General features: G+C 40.2%; 1 protein-coding gene across 1 annotated transcript in view; it reads left to right on the top strand.

Annotated features, from left to right (window-relative positions):
* The window catches only part of NKAIN2 (sodium/potassium transporting ATPase interacting 2), a 1,202,246-nt gene extending 1,190,040 nt beyond the window's left edge, over nt 1-12,206 (top strand). Inside the window, exons 6-7 of the mRNA XM_069599113.1 lie at nt 5,379-5,460; nt 9,748-12,206. Of these exons, the coding sequence (XP_069455214.1) occupies nt 5,379-5,460; nt 9,748-9,757 (92 nt within the window). The 3' untranslated portion in view covers nt 9,758-12,206. The remainder of the gene's footprint in view (nt 1-5,378; nt 5,461-9,747) is intronic.
* The last annotated feature ends 245 nt before the right edge of the window (nt 12,207-12,451 follow it).

Genomic DNA, 12,451 nt, shown 5'->3' with positions numbered 1-12,451 from the left:
ATACCTCCCTGCCAACATGTATTTTTTAAAAGCACCTTTAAGTTTGCTGAACTCACTGTTCATGATTAAAAGGTTTAAATAAAAGGGAAGCTCACAACAGGGGACATATTTGATTGAAGAATATTCCTTCAAAAAGCATTTTTCTCTTACTTGGTAATTTCTTAATTCCACTATTATTAATGTTATCAAATCATAGTTATTAAACCGATATGGCACTTTACTAATTTAAAATAACTGGGCATCCCTGTGCCTCCATGGGTCAGTAGATTAAAAGCATACCCATACTGCAGATAGGAAAACTAAGGCAAAGAAAAAACCAACTGCAAAGAAAATAACATTCATGAGTTGTTTCAAGAGAACCAAAACCAAACTGCTCCAAAGAGGCAAAGATCAAACAAGTACAAATTTTCTTTTATTTTGTCACCTTCTACCTAGTCATGTACCTCTATTTAGAATGCTATGAACTTGCCAGAAAGAAACCAATATTTTCTCTACCAGTTATCAACATTTTTGCAACATGTGATAGCAATCATCAATGGATGATCCCTCTCACCCTAGTTATGTTGATGCTAAAGCAAGTCCTAGCTTTCTCCCTTCCATTCATATCGACCAAAGAAACTAGAATGGTGCCTTCTTTCCATTGATATCCAAAAGACTTATTTTGTCTCACAGGATCCAAGCAAGTACTGACACTCTAGATCTTCCATAAAAGGTCTTCTCTTAATTATCATTCAAGGCTTTCTGAAGAAAGGGTAAATGCACTTAAATTTCACTTAGAAATTTTCCTAGCATCTTCCATACTTAAATCACCTGCCTTTTTTCAAAACAGCCTCAAGAGTTTATTCAGTAAATATGGCTTCCATGAGCCAGACATTGTTCTGGGTTCTGGGGCCACCGTAGTGAACAGTAAATCTTATGCAGCTTACGTTACCGTGCTGAGATCAACAACAAATAAAGTAGATTCATAATATGTCAGGTGGAGATAGGTTTCAATGAAACACAATAAAGCTGAACGAAGAAAAAGAAAATTCACCTCTCCAGTCCCAGCAAGTCTCCAATTTGTCTCCCACCAATTACAATTATAGTTCCTGTTTCCCAAATGTTTTCTGGTCCTTGCTGCTCATATATGCCATGTACATACTACATTTTCTAATGAGGCCAAACACAAGCTCCCTTCTCTCAATTCTTTTTGTTCTGTTAAAGACAGCAACACCTCCTAGACAACAAATTTTGAGCTCTAAGCCAAACAGCTAGTTGCCATTATTTGCTCACTAAGTCATGTCTGACTCGTTTGCAACCCCATGGACTGTAGCCCAGCAGGCTCTTCTGACCATGAAATTCTCCAGGCCAGAATACTGGAGTGGGTAGCCTTTCTCTTCTCCAGGGGATCTTCCCAACCCAGGTCTCCTGCATCACAGGCAGATTCTTTATCATCTGAGCTACCGGGGAAGCCCTGTATTCCTATAGTTGTTCCAAATTAAACACTTCCTTTCTCCCACACTGCACAGTTTAGAAAAATTATAAAGAAAATCCTGAATTCTTAAGGGTTTTTAGTTTTCTTCTTCCACACATGTCTCCCCCAGGGCTCTACACCCCTCATTTTATCCTCCCACTAATAAAATAAGTGTTATAATTCTTATGTAAGAGAAGTTCAGTGATTTGTCTAAGGTCACACAGCCAGAAACTGGTCAAAACAGTATTTGAATCCTGATCCTTCTAACATCAGACCTTCGTTCTTTTCATTACACTCTAGATCCTCGTATCATGGTTTCAGCTACCTGCCGTCAACTGCAGTCTGAAGAGAATAAACCATTCCTAAGTTTTAAATTCTGAGCCATTCTGAGTACTGTGATGAAATTTCACACCATCCTGCTCGGTCCCTCCAGTAACATAAATCATCACTTTGTCCAGCATATTCATGCTGTGCATGCTACCTATCCATTAGTAGCATCCATTAGTACGGGGGGGTGGGGGGGAAGCAAAGTATTGTGTAGATACAGGGTTCAGCACGGTTCAGGAATCCATTAAGGACCTTGAACTGTATTCTGTGGATATGGAAGGACTGTTGTACTACTCCACTTCTGACCAGAAGAGAAATTCTGCCTCAGTAAAAGGGTTTTAGTGATAAAAAAGAGAGAGAGAGAGATTAAATCATAAGAGGATATAGAGGCACCTTCAAAGCATATGACTAACTGAAAGAAACCAATCAGAAAAGGCTAGAAACCATAGGAGTCCAGGTATGTGACATTCTAGAAAAGGCGGGCTGACTCAACAGCTTGGAGCTGGGATCATTTGAAGGTACTTGTCTGGGTGTTGATGCTGATTGTCAGCTGGGACCTCAGCCACCCTGTTGGCCAAAATCATATCCAAGGGTCCTCTGTTGATCTCTTCACGTGGGCTAGTTTGGCCTTCCCAGTTTGGGCAGGACGGTTGTATTCCTGAAGAGCAAAGGGAAGTGTGTGACATTAACTGGAGACAGTAAAAAGATCAATGGTTGCTAGAGTTTAAGGGAGAGGGTGGGATTAAAGGGCTTCCCTGGTGGCTCAGAGGGTAAAGAATCTGCAGGTCCCTGCAGTGTGGGAGACCTGGGTTTGACCCCTGAGTTGGGAAGATCCCCTGGAGAAGGAAATGGCAACCCATTCCAGTATTCTTGCCTGGAGAATCCCATGGACAGAAAAGTCTGACCGGCTATGGTCCACAGGATTGCCAAGCCAGACACGACTGAAGCGACGCAGCAGGCGTGCAATGCAGGGATTAAAAAGGTAGAACAAGGGAATTCCCTGGTGGTCCAGTGGTTGGGACTCTGTGCTATCACTGTCAAGGGCCTTCCTGGTTCAATCCCTGGTCAAGGAACTAAGATCCTACAGGCAGCATGGCCAAAAACAAACAAACAAAAAAAAACCCTAAAAAGGCAGAACACAGATTTTTAGGGCAGTGAAACCATTCTGTATGATACCAAAATTGTGGATACATGTCATTACAAGTCTGTCGAAACCTACAGAATTTAAAAGCAAAGTGAACCCCAATGCAAACTCTGGACTTTGAGTGCTAAGGATGTGTCAAGGTAGGTTCTTCAGTTGTAACAAGTGCACCACGCTGGTGTGGGATGCTGACAGGAGGGGAGGTCGTGCACATACTGGGGGTGGGATAGGGCACAACCCTCAGTACTTCTCAATTTTGCTGTGGACCTAAAACTGCTCTAAAAAAATAAAATGCTTTTTAAAAATAAAAAGATTTCCCCACTGTCCTTTGTTCCAATTTCTACCTGTAACACTTTGAGATATTAAAAAGAGAATAAAAACTAGCCAAACTTCAACCACCAGAATAAGACATTAGAAAAAAGTAAAGATATCCTCACACATTTTAATTCAGTCTCTAGGTTCCTCTCTTTCCCCTTCCTGTCATCTATCTTGTCAGCTTTTTTTGTCGTCTTGCCTCTTTGGGCCCCACCACAGGACCTCCACGACCAGGAATGAAAAAGAAAAAACAAAGGAAAAGTTTCTCACAGCACTCTTAGCACGAATGTTTGCGTCACAGCTACCGCTGCTTGCAAAATGCAGTGGTATAAAACAGCCGCGATTACACTTGTGGGCTGCGGGCTAAGAATCCAGACAAGGCACTGCGAGGACAGCTGGTCTGCAACCCCCAGCGTCAGAGGCCTCAGCTGGGGACACTCCAGCGCTGGGCTGACTAGGCAGCTTGCGGCTGGAATCATTTGGAGGCACGTGTCTGGGTGTTGACGCTGACTGTCAGCTGGGACCTCAGCCACCCTGTTAGCCAAAATCATATCCAAGGGTCCTTTGTTGATCTCTCCATGTGTTGCCCTTCCCAGTTTGGGCATGACGGCTGTGTTCCTGAAGAGAATCCCTGAAGAGCAAAGGGAAGGAAGTGCATGACATTTTTTTGATCTAGCCTTAGAAGTCACAGAGTGTCACCTTTACCACACTCCGTGGGTCCAAGTGGCCACAAAGTTCCTCCCAGGTTCAACAGGAAAGGATAAAGACCAAAACCACAGGACAGGTGGAGTGTCAAGATCACACTGTAAGCAGACACGGGATTCAGGAGATCTTGCTGCAGCCATTCTGGATAATATAATCTACCGTAGTAACTCTTGTTGTATCTCACTGTACCTCAAACATCTAGGTGTGTATGGCATTTGAATGTGGCTTTTTTTTTTTTTTTGCTTATAAATGTTTAATGCTTTTATAATGCAGCAAAATTCACGTAATATAAAACATACTATTGTCACCATATTTAACTCTACAGTTCAGTGGAACTAAGTGCATGAACAATGCTGTGCAAGCCTCGTGGTCATCCATCTCCCGACTTTTTTACCTTTCTAAAATGAACCTCTGTCGCCATTAAGCACGGACTCCCCATCCATCCCCCGCCCCACCCCACCCCACCCCGCCATCCCTGGCATCTATCAATGTACTTTCTGACTCTCTGAACTTGACTGTTCTGGGTATAATATAATATGTATAATACTATACATATTTTATAATGCTCTTGTATAATATGTCTGCACCAAACGTATATCGGATGCATCTGAATCCTTGGTTAGAATTCCTTCCATATCTTTATTTCTGACTGTCTATTTGAGATTGCTGCTAAGTCGCGTCAGTTGTGTCCGACTCTCTGCGACGCCATAGACAGCAACCCACCAGGCTCCCCCGTTCGTGGGATTCTCCAGGCAAGAACACTAGAGTGGGTTGCCATTTCCTTCTCCAATGCATGAAAGTGAAAAGTGAAAGTGAAGTCGCTCAGTCGTGTCTGTCTGACCCTCAGCGACCCCATGGACCGCAGCCCACCAGGCTCCTCTGTCCATACGGTTTTCTAGGCAAGAGCACTGGAGTGGGGTGCCATCGCCTTCTATTTGAGATTACGAACCACATAATGGCAGGGACACCCGTGCTGAGCTAATTTACATCACCTTCATCACAGTACCTTGAACCTGACAATGAGGATATAACATTATTACTAATAATAATTGCTGATAGATACATGCACTTGAGCTATCGTCGATTTTTTTACATTTGCAAGGTGTTACAGAAAATCTCCACACTAACCACAAAGACATATGGCATCTTAATTGTGCAAGTGAATTTTATTGCTCCAATTAAGTCTTGGTTGCTTCAAAGGAGTATATAATTTCTTCTCCCAAGTTAATAGATTCGTGTAAAGCAATAATTGAATCTCACAGTTGGGGGTGGGGGAATCACTGCCTTGAAGGAACTATCTTTTTATCTCCACAATTAGCTACTTCTGGTCTAATAGATTATTAAAAAGGTTTATATTAGTAATCTGTATAAGACCTTGAACATGAGTATGCATCTCTTCTGAAAAGTTGACTAATTATAGCAATTGTCCCTTTCTAGTTGATTTCATAGGTGGCTTTGATTCTTACGGCTATCAGGGGCCTCAGAAGACGTCTCATTTACAGCTGCAGCCCATGTACATGTGAGTGCTTTACTTTGCAGTATTCTTCTGGGATACTAAAAGGTGATTAAGCAAATGTTATTGTCACACACAAGAGATGGCATATGGCTTTCCTTCAGTCATGACTTACCTCCAATACTTTCTCCTCTATTAACGTTGTTTTGACTGAGATAACTCTAATAACATTTTGTTCATAATTTTTACAAAATTTATCAGGAAAGCCATCTCTAAAGTTACTTTTAAAAGTATTCTTACATGTGTATCAACTACATAGCTAAAAATTCAATATATAATTTCTTTGAATTGCCCAAAAGTTGTATATTTTGACGATGATATAACATTGTAGGTAGTTGTACGTAACTATATATAAGCTGTATGTCCTGATTTTCCCAGTACAGTCACAGTTTACATGCATTGTCCTGGTATACTTATTACCAGTACTCCCTATGAGACTTATAAGTGTTCTCTTTTGGATGATAAATGAAGTAATAATGCTCTTTAACATTTTTTCTGGTGTGAAAAGTGAAAATGAAACCACATTATTAAGACTTAAACTTATCAGACCCTTTACTCTAGCACTCAAGAGAGCAGACATACAATCGGAGCCTGATTTTTATATCTGTGTTTAGGCAAATTCCCTTGGATAACAACTGATAACAAATTCTATATATCAGCATCAGGTGATATGCTGAATTGCAAGCGAAGATCAAAATAGAAAGTAAGATTCCAATTCATTTCGAAATGTGAGCTTCTCTCTTTGAAGATTCGTGTTTGTTGTCCTTGTCCTCCACCATTCAGTCATTTGCCTTTTAATACTGTTAGTGTGTAGGATGATAACACATTTGGGGGAGTATTTCTCCTCCGGAGAGATTAAGGTAATCCTTATACATCCCCTTTCCAGCTTCTTTTCACAAAGGGAATGATCTGTGCACCATGCTGCATTTTGTGTGTGTCTCTTGTAGTTCCCCAAAAGCATTCAGAACACCACTCATAAAACAGACTCTATCAAGTTCAGAAGGCAGTCAATACTATATGTCATCCCTTCTGTAAACAGGATCTCACACAACCCCTCTTTTACATCCCCAAAACCACTGCCCCAATTCAGCTATTCATTAACTGAAGTTCTACAGTCTCTTTATTTTATAACCCCTACTCCCATTCTTCTATGTAACTATCAATTTAATCTTCTGAAAGTATCACTCCAATTGTCAGACCTTTGCCCAGAAACTATCAAAACACTCCGTATTGCCTACTAAACAAAAAGTCCAAAATCCATATCAGAACTTGCCGCTCTACTATGGCCCAGCCCCAAAATTTTATGGAAATATTATCTCTGCTCTTCAACTTAAAAACCTCTGAGTCTCAACTGGATGCAGATAATGCTGAGAGACACCAGGAAAACGCAACGATTTCACATTTTACGATGGTTAAGAACTGCTTCCTGACCTTACCTTCTCTGATGTCTCACACATACTCTGATGTTTCCCCTTCTCTGCTTCTAACAGCCCAACTAAAACTCTCGCCATCCACAAACACGATGTGGATTTTTTTCAGCTGTCGATGCTATTCTCTCGACACCAAATGTCTTTTCCCAAATTCTACTTTTCAAGTCCCACTCTCCTTCAAATTGTATCTTAAAATATACTTCCTTTATGAAACGTCTCTAAATCTTTTTCCTTTGATATTTCTTTTTGCTTCTTCCCCACAACATAGTTGTATTTCTATTTATACCATAAGGTTCCCAGCCTCCCAGAAGATTTGATAGCTTAAACAAAAAATAAGCCCTTTATGTTCTTTACCATTCTCCTCGATATTATATCAATAATATGCCTTTGTGTAAAGTGTTCTATTAAAAACTAAAAGCAAAGCAGCGAGAGGCAGTGGTTAAGGTGAGCTATGGAAGGTAGACTGCATGCGATACAATTCTTTATGACCTTGGACCTGTAACTTTATTTGAATAACTTTATTCTCACCAAGCCTGAAAATGAAAGTGTTAGTCACTCAGTCATGTCCAACTCTTTGCGACCCCATGGACTGTAGACAGCCAGGCTCCTCTGTCCATGGGATTCTCTAGACAAGAATACTGGAGTGGGTTGCCATTCCCTTCTCCGGGGGATCTTCCCTCCCCAGGGATCAAACCTGGGTCTCTGCACTGCAGCCAGATTCTCTACCATCTGAGCCATCAGGGCCTAAGTTTCCTCAACTGTAAAACAGAGACAATAGCCCATGTACTTCATACAGCTGCTCTGAATTTATATAAAACAATGCTTATAGAGAGTGACAACAGAGGACATGTCGCATACAAGACACTTAATAAGCAATTTATTAGTTGTAGGAACAATGCTTATGTTACCCAATATTACTCAGGAAAAGACTTCATGAACTCAAATTAACATACACTGTATTTTCATTCCCAAAAGGTTTCCTCTGTAAACAATGTATCACATCTTATCAGCCCAAGTAACATGTAACAATATGCTTGTGCTCAAAAGTAGACCAGAATATCTGTAAATCCTGCAATTTCTTGCTTCTAACAATATCATACATTTTTATCACATAACATTACACTGTGCTGGTCAGTATGAATGATCAATAAAGATGATAAAAATATAATAAATTGGATATAATCATTATTTAAGGATAAGCTCTGATGATAACATGAGAATGCTAATTATATGTAATCAAGAATATACTTTCAAATCAGGCATTTATAATTCTGTTTTCTTTAAAGAGAGGACTCTTCAAATTTAATGTCCAGAATGAAATTCCTTGAAAACAGAAACTTCTCATGATTTTATTAAATACTTTTAGTAGCAAACCAAAAGTAATAAAAATATTATTTTTTTCCTTACTGCCTGAAAATGGTTAAATTATATCAGAGGCTTCAAGTCCCACTGCTCATGAAATAAATGTTTACCAAATCACCAGTCAAAATACTGCTATCATCACTTCTACAAAGCATCCCCTAGCAGACCTCAGGTCCTAGAACACTGAGCTTTTATTCTACAGATGAGGAAACTGGATGAAAGGAAAGAAAAACACAGGTCACACATCTTGTTAGTTATGCGGCCCATTATCGGGCAGTTTTCCTGATCCCTTAGTTTTGTTTTGTTCTTTCCAAATTCTCATGTGGACTGTGAGTTTGCCCTGACATGTCATTCCCTGATCTTAAATTCATTTACCTTTACGTCCTCACACTAACGCAGCTGCCGTAGCTCCATACCTGCCTGCACCCTCCCCTTTTAGCGCATTCCCTTATATTCCATTTTGGTTTCGCATTATGTGGTGTTGGATGAAGAGCTTTTTCAACTGTGTAGCCCTCAAAAACAATCATTGGAGAGTCGCTGCCTATTAGAATCCCATGAAAAACTAAAGCTGATTCACGCATAAACTCCATTCCCTGCTGGGAGGCAGAGACCTGAGCCCCTCCCATGTCTTTGTCCTGTGCGGTGGAACTTCTCCTGTCAACCTGCCGTAAACAAGTCTCATAAAGTAAGAGTAATTTAACATCATGGGCCAGTTCAAGCACCCCCGCGATATTATATAGCAACTGGAAATAAAAGCAGTTCCTTAGGAGGAAAATAGATGCTTAAAAGCAATGCGCAATTTTAGCTGTGGGGTTTCCACTATACCCAGCAAATCTTCAAAGGCTCAGAGCCTGGACAAGGCTTTGGAAACACTACCCCTAACCAGCCTCCATTCATAGCTGTGTTTTAGTTTCTATAGTCAATGAATAAACAGTCTTCTTTTTAAAAAGTTAGGTTGGGTGAATATTCTTGATGTATAATTCTTTGGATTATCTATAATCCATCTAAAAGGGAAAAGTTTTCATTAATTTTTCTCTTACAGTTTGGAGGACTCTTTGAAACCAACAATGGCTATGAAGTTGCTCCACTTAACATTCCCATGTTTGCAAGTTAATTTTCTAACAAAGCAGCTGCTTTGACTACCACTGACCTAATGTGCCGAAGCAGGTCCACATCTATTGGGCTCCCTGCGGCATAAATGTGGGAATACCCCACGCAGTAACAGGCCACCATTTGAAACCACTGCATTCTTTTTGGCAGCCTAACTGTACAGCAATACATATACATTTGCCCCCAGAAAATGAATTTTAAATTACCATAGTTGGCCTCTCTATCCAGAAGGTTGCACTGAGGAAAAAGTTGAGAGGAGGAAAACTGTCTATTTAAAGCACAATTTGGGCTTTGGACTTTTTTTTTTTTTTTTACTCTTGTGCTTGGAGAGGTGAGAAAAGGGTACTGAGCTCTCGCCCTTGATTAAAAACATCTTCTTTCTCTCTCTCAGGTCAAAATAACACAAATGGCTTCAGTACATCAGCTCCTGGACCTTTCAAAGAACTTGTTTCCTGGTGGCCTCCTGCATTTTTTGAAGAGAAAGAAGCAACTAAGTTTAATACATACTAACAAAACATAAAGCCTCCACATGCACTGGAAGAGACACGCACACTCACACACACACACACACACATGCACGCACGCACACGCACACACTGGCACACACCAATTCTACTTGGCCTCCTCTTTCTATCTGAAACAGAGAAATATGCAGGACACGCCCCTCGTGGATTTCCGGAATGCAGGCTGCTTTCTCCCAGGTCTTTGCAAAGTTCATGAGGAGACGTGTTGGCGCCCTCTGCTGGCCATTACTAACTCCTCTACAGCCCAGCCAGGCGGCCTCTGCCAGCTGCAAAGTCATCCAGGGCACAGTAATTCGAGAGCCCTGTCTTCTGCCCCCCATATGTCTTGATAGCACCACGGCTATGTAGGCAATGTAACTGCAAAAACAAACACACAAAACATACCATGATGACCTTGTAACCGAAGTCTGAAATGGCAGGTTGTTTGCCCTAAAGGCTGTACCGTACATACTTGCCTTAACCCACCTAAGTTGTGCGCCTGAGAGTCCTCAGTGCACACATCCCCAAGTCACTTCCTTTAGGCTAACACACTGCTGTTAATTCCGAATGAGTTCAAGTCTGTGTGTGTGTCATGTCAAGAAACAAGACTGCATAGCTCTGCAGCTCCAGTGTGTCTGTGTATGAAAACTGCCAGCTGTCAGCCAAGTGCTTTTACCATTGAGCCTCCACGGTGGCCAAAAAGAGACAAGTAATAGTAACAAAGTAATAATCGTCATCTTTATAATTCTTCAATAAGGTCTTCTGAGGGGGGTTGGGTGGGACAAAGCATATTAATCTACTAAACTCATCAATCTATGGGGAAGCAGAGAACAGAAATGGCTTAACTCACTGATTTTATTTATTGCACTCTAGGTGCTTTTATAAGTATCTACAAATGTCTTTTACTAACACAGAAACAGCTGTGGATTTCTATCAACAGAGGCCAACTGAATATGTATTAGCTATGTTTACTCTTTTATATCTAATTCAAATGGAAGCCCCTATGTAGGTGAACTTCTTTTCCTAACTTCAGCGTACGAGATTATTTTTTGGGTGGGCGGGGGGGAACAATAGTTACCTTGGTAAAATATTTGAGATCTCTTTGTGGTAATTGGGGGATCTGTTGTGTGTTAGAGTGTATTTTAACCCTCCTGTATTATTGTGGCAGAAAAACTGTGCTGTTAACGTAGTTGGCAACAAGATGCCTTTGGAAACTTAATAGTAGGTCAATGTGTTTATGGAATATTCTGAATTCCTAGGAAATTTTGTTCTATATATTCAGGCATTATTTGATTTTCATTAGTGAAAAACATAATTAGCTCAGGCTTGTCAGGAACTCAGATGAGTCATTTTCTTTTTGATCCACCTGAGACACTAAAATCAATTTCTTAGGACTATTAATAATACACCATCTTTAAATGCAGTGAAATTTGGACTTGAAACGTTATAAATTGGCATGGAGCAACTTTTTCTCTTGGTTTCTATGAAGTTTCAGTTATTGGGTTAGCCTACTTTGAACGTTAGCCCATCCAAAGCTACATAAACCAGTCCCATTACTGTGCCTGCATGGATGTCTGTGATCTACACACATACGCACTTGAAGATAACCAAGGAACAAAGGTTACTAGTAGAACATAAACTACAAAAAAAAAAAAGTTCCAGCACTTGCGCTTGAATTTCCTCAGTGGTTTGTATATGTTTGTCCATATATACATGCATAAAATATACAGTCACAAACATGTCAGTGAAACCTCATATGATGATTTTATAGTGACATGCATGTTTAACATATGAGAAAAATACTTACCAATGTATCATCCTTTGATTCTTAAAACAGAAATACTACACATGCCAGAAATTATTCTAATGTGACTATCAATGTGACTATTAACATGAGGTTTCACGGTACATTCATGCTGTGATGAGATTCCACCCTAAGACATGTATATGGATAGAGATTCAAATGCACAGAGAACAAAACCCTCATATTCCTGCTTTACATTACAGCCAAGTTACCATCTAATCACTACGATCATCACCACCAAAATTTTCAAAACCAGTTGTTGACTACTAAACAGGAATCAGTAAACAGGGAGCACAGTAGTGTGATTCTATCTGGAAAAACATCTAAGTTGTACAGCTGTATCCTCCTCAAACTCCGGTGAAGAATGCTATTTTTCTAGGCTGAGCTTTTGTTATAAACCTAATATTCAGAAGGCAAGAGTTACAATCCTGATGTGTCTTTCTTTCTTTTGCATTTGTTAATTATGAATGTATTTTTAACAGAGTGATTTTTTTGACTTACTAGTGTAATTTGCATTTTAAAAATAAATGGAAAAACAACCAAGTTTCTGAGCCATCCCTGAAAGTCCGTGTTCCTTCTCAAAGTGTACCTGGTGACGTCACTGACAGGGAAACCCTATTTCAGTGACATGGAGACAGGGCTGATGTTCTACACTGTACGGCAGTAAAAAGGAATTGCCAGGTCTTGGCACCATTTCAGCTCAGTCACAGGTAACATGCACTTTCATTATCTCCTGACACTAAGGGTTCTTTTACAAGACCTTCTGGAATAGACTTGCTGGAGAACTT

Source organism: Ovis canadensis, chromosome 8 (genome assembly GCF_042477335.2).
Source record: "Ovis canadensis isolate MfBH-ARS-UI-01 breed Bighorn chromosome 8, ARS-UI_OviCan_v2, whole genome shotgun sequence".
Taxonomy (NCBI): domain Eukaryota; kingdom Metazoa; phylum Chordata; class Mammalia; order Artiodactyla; family Bovidae; genus Ovis; species Ovis canadensis.
The sequence above is the reverse complement of the archived record's forward strand: the minus strand, read 5'-3'. Positions and strand labels throughout refer to the sequence as shown.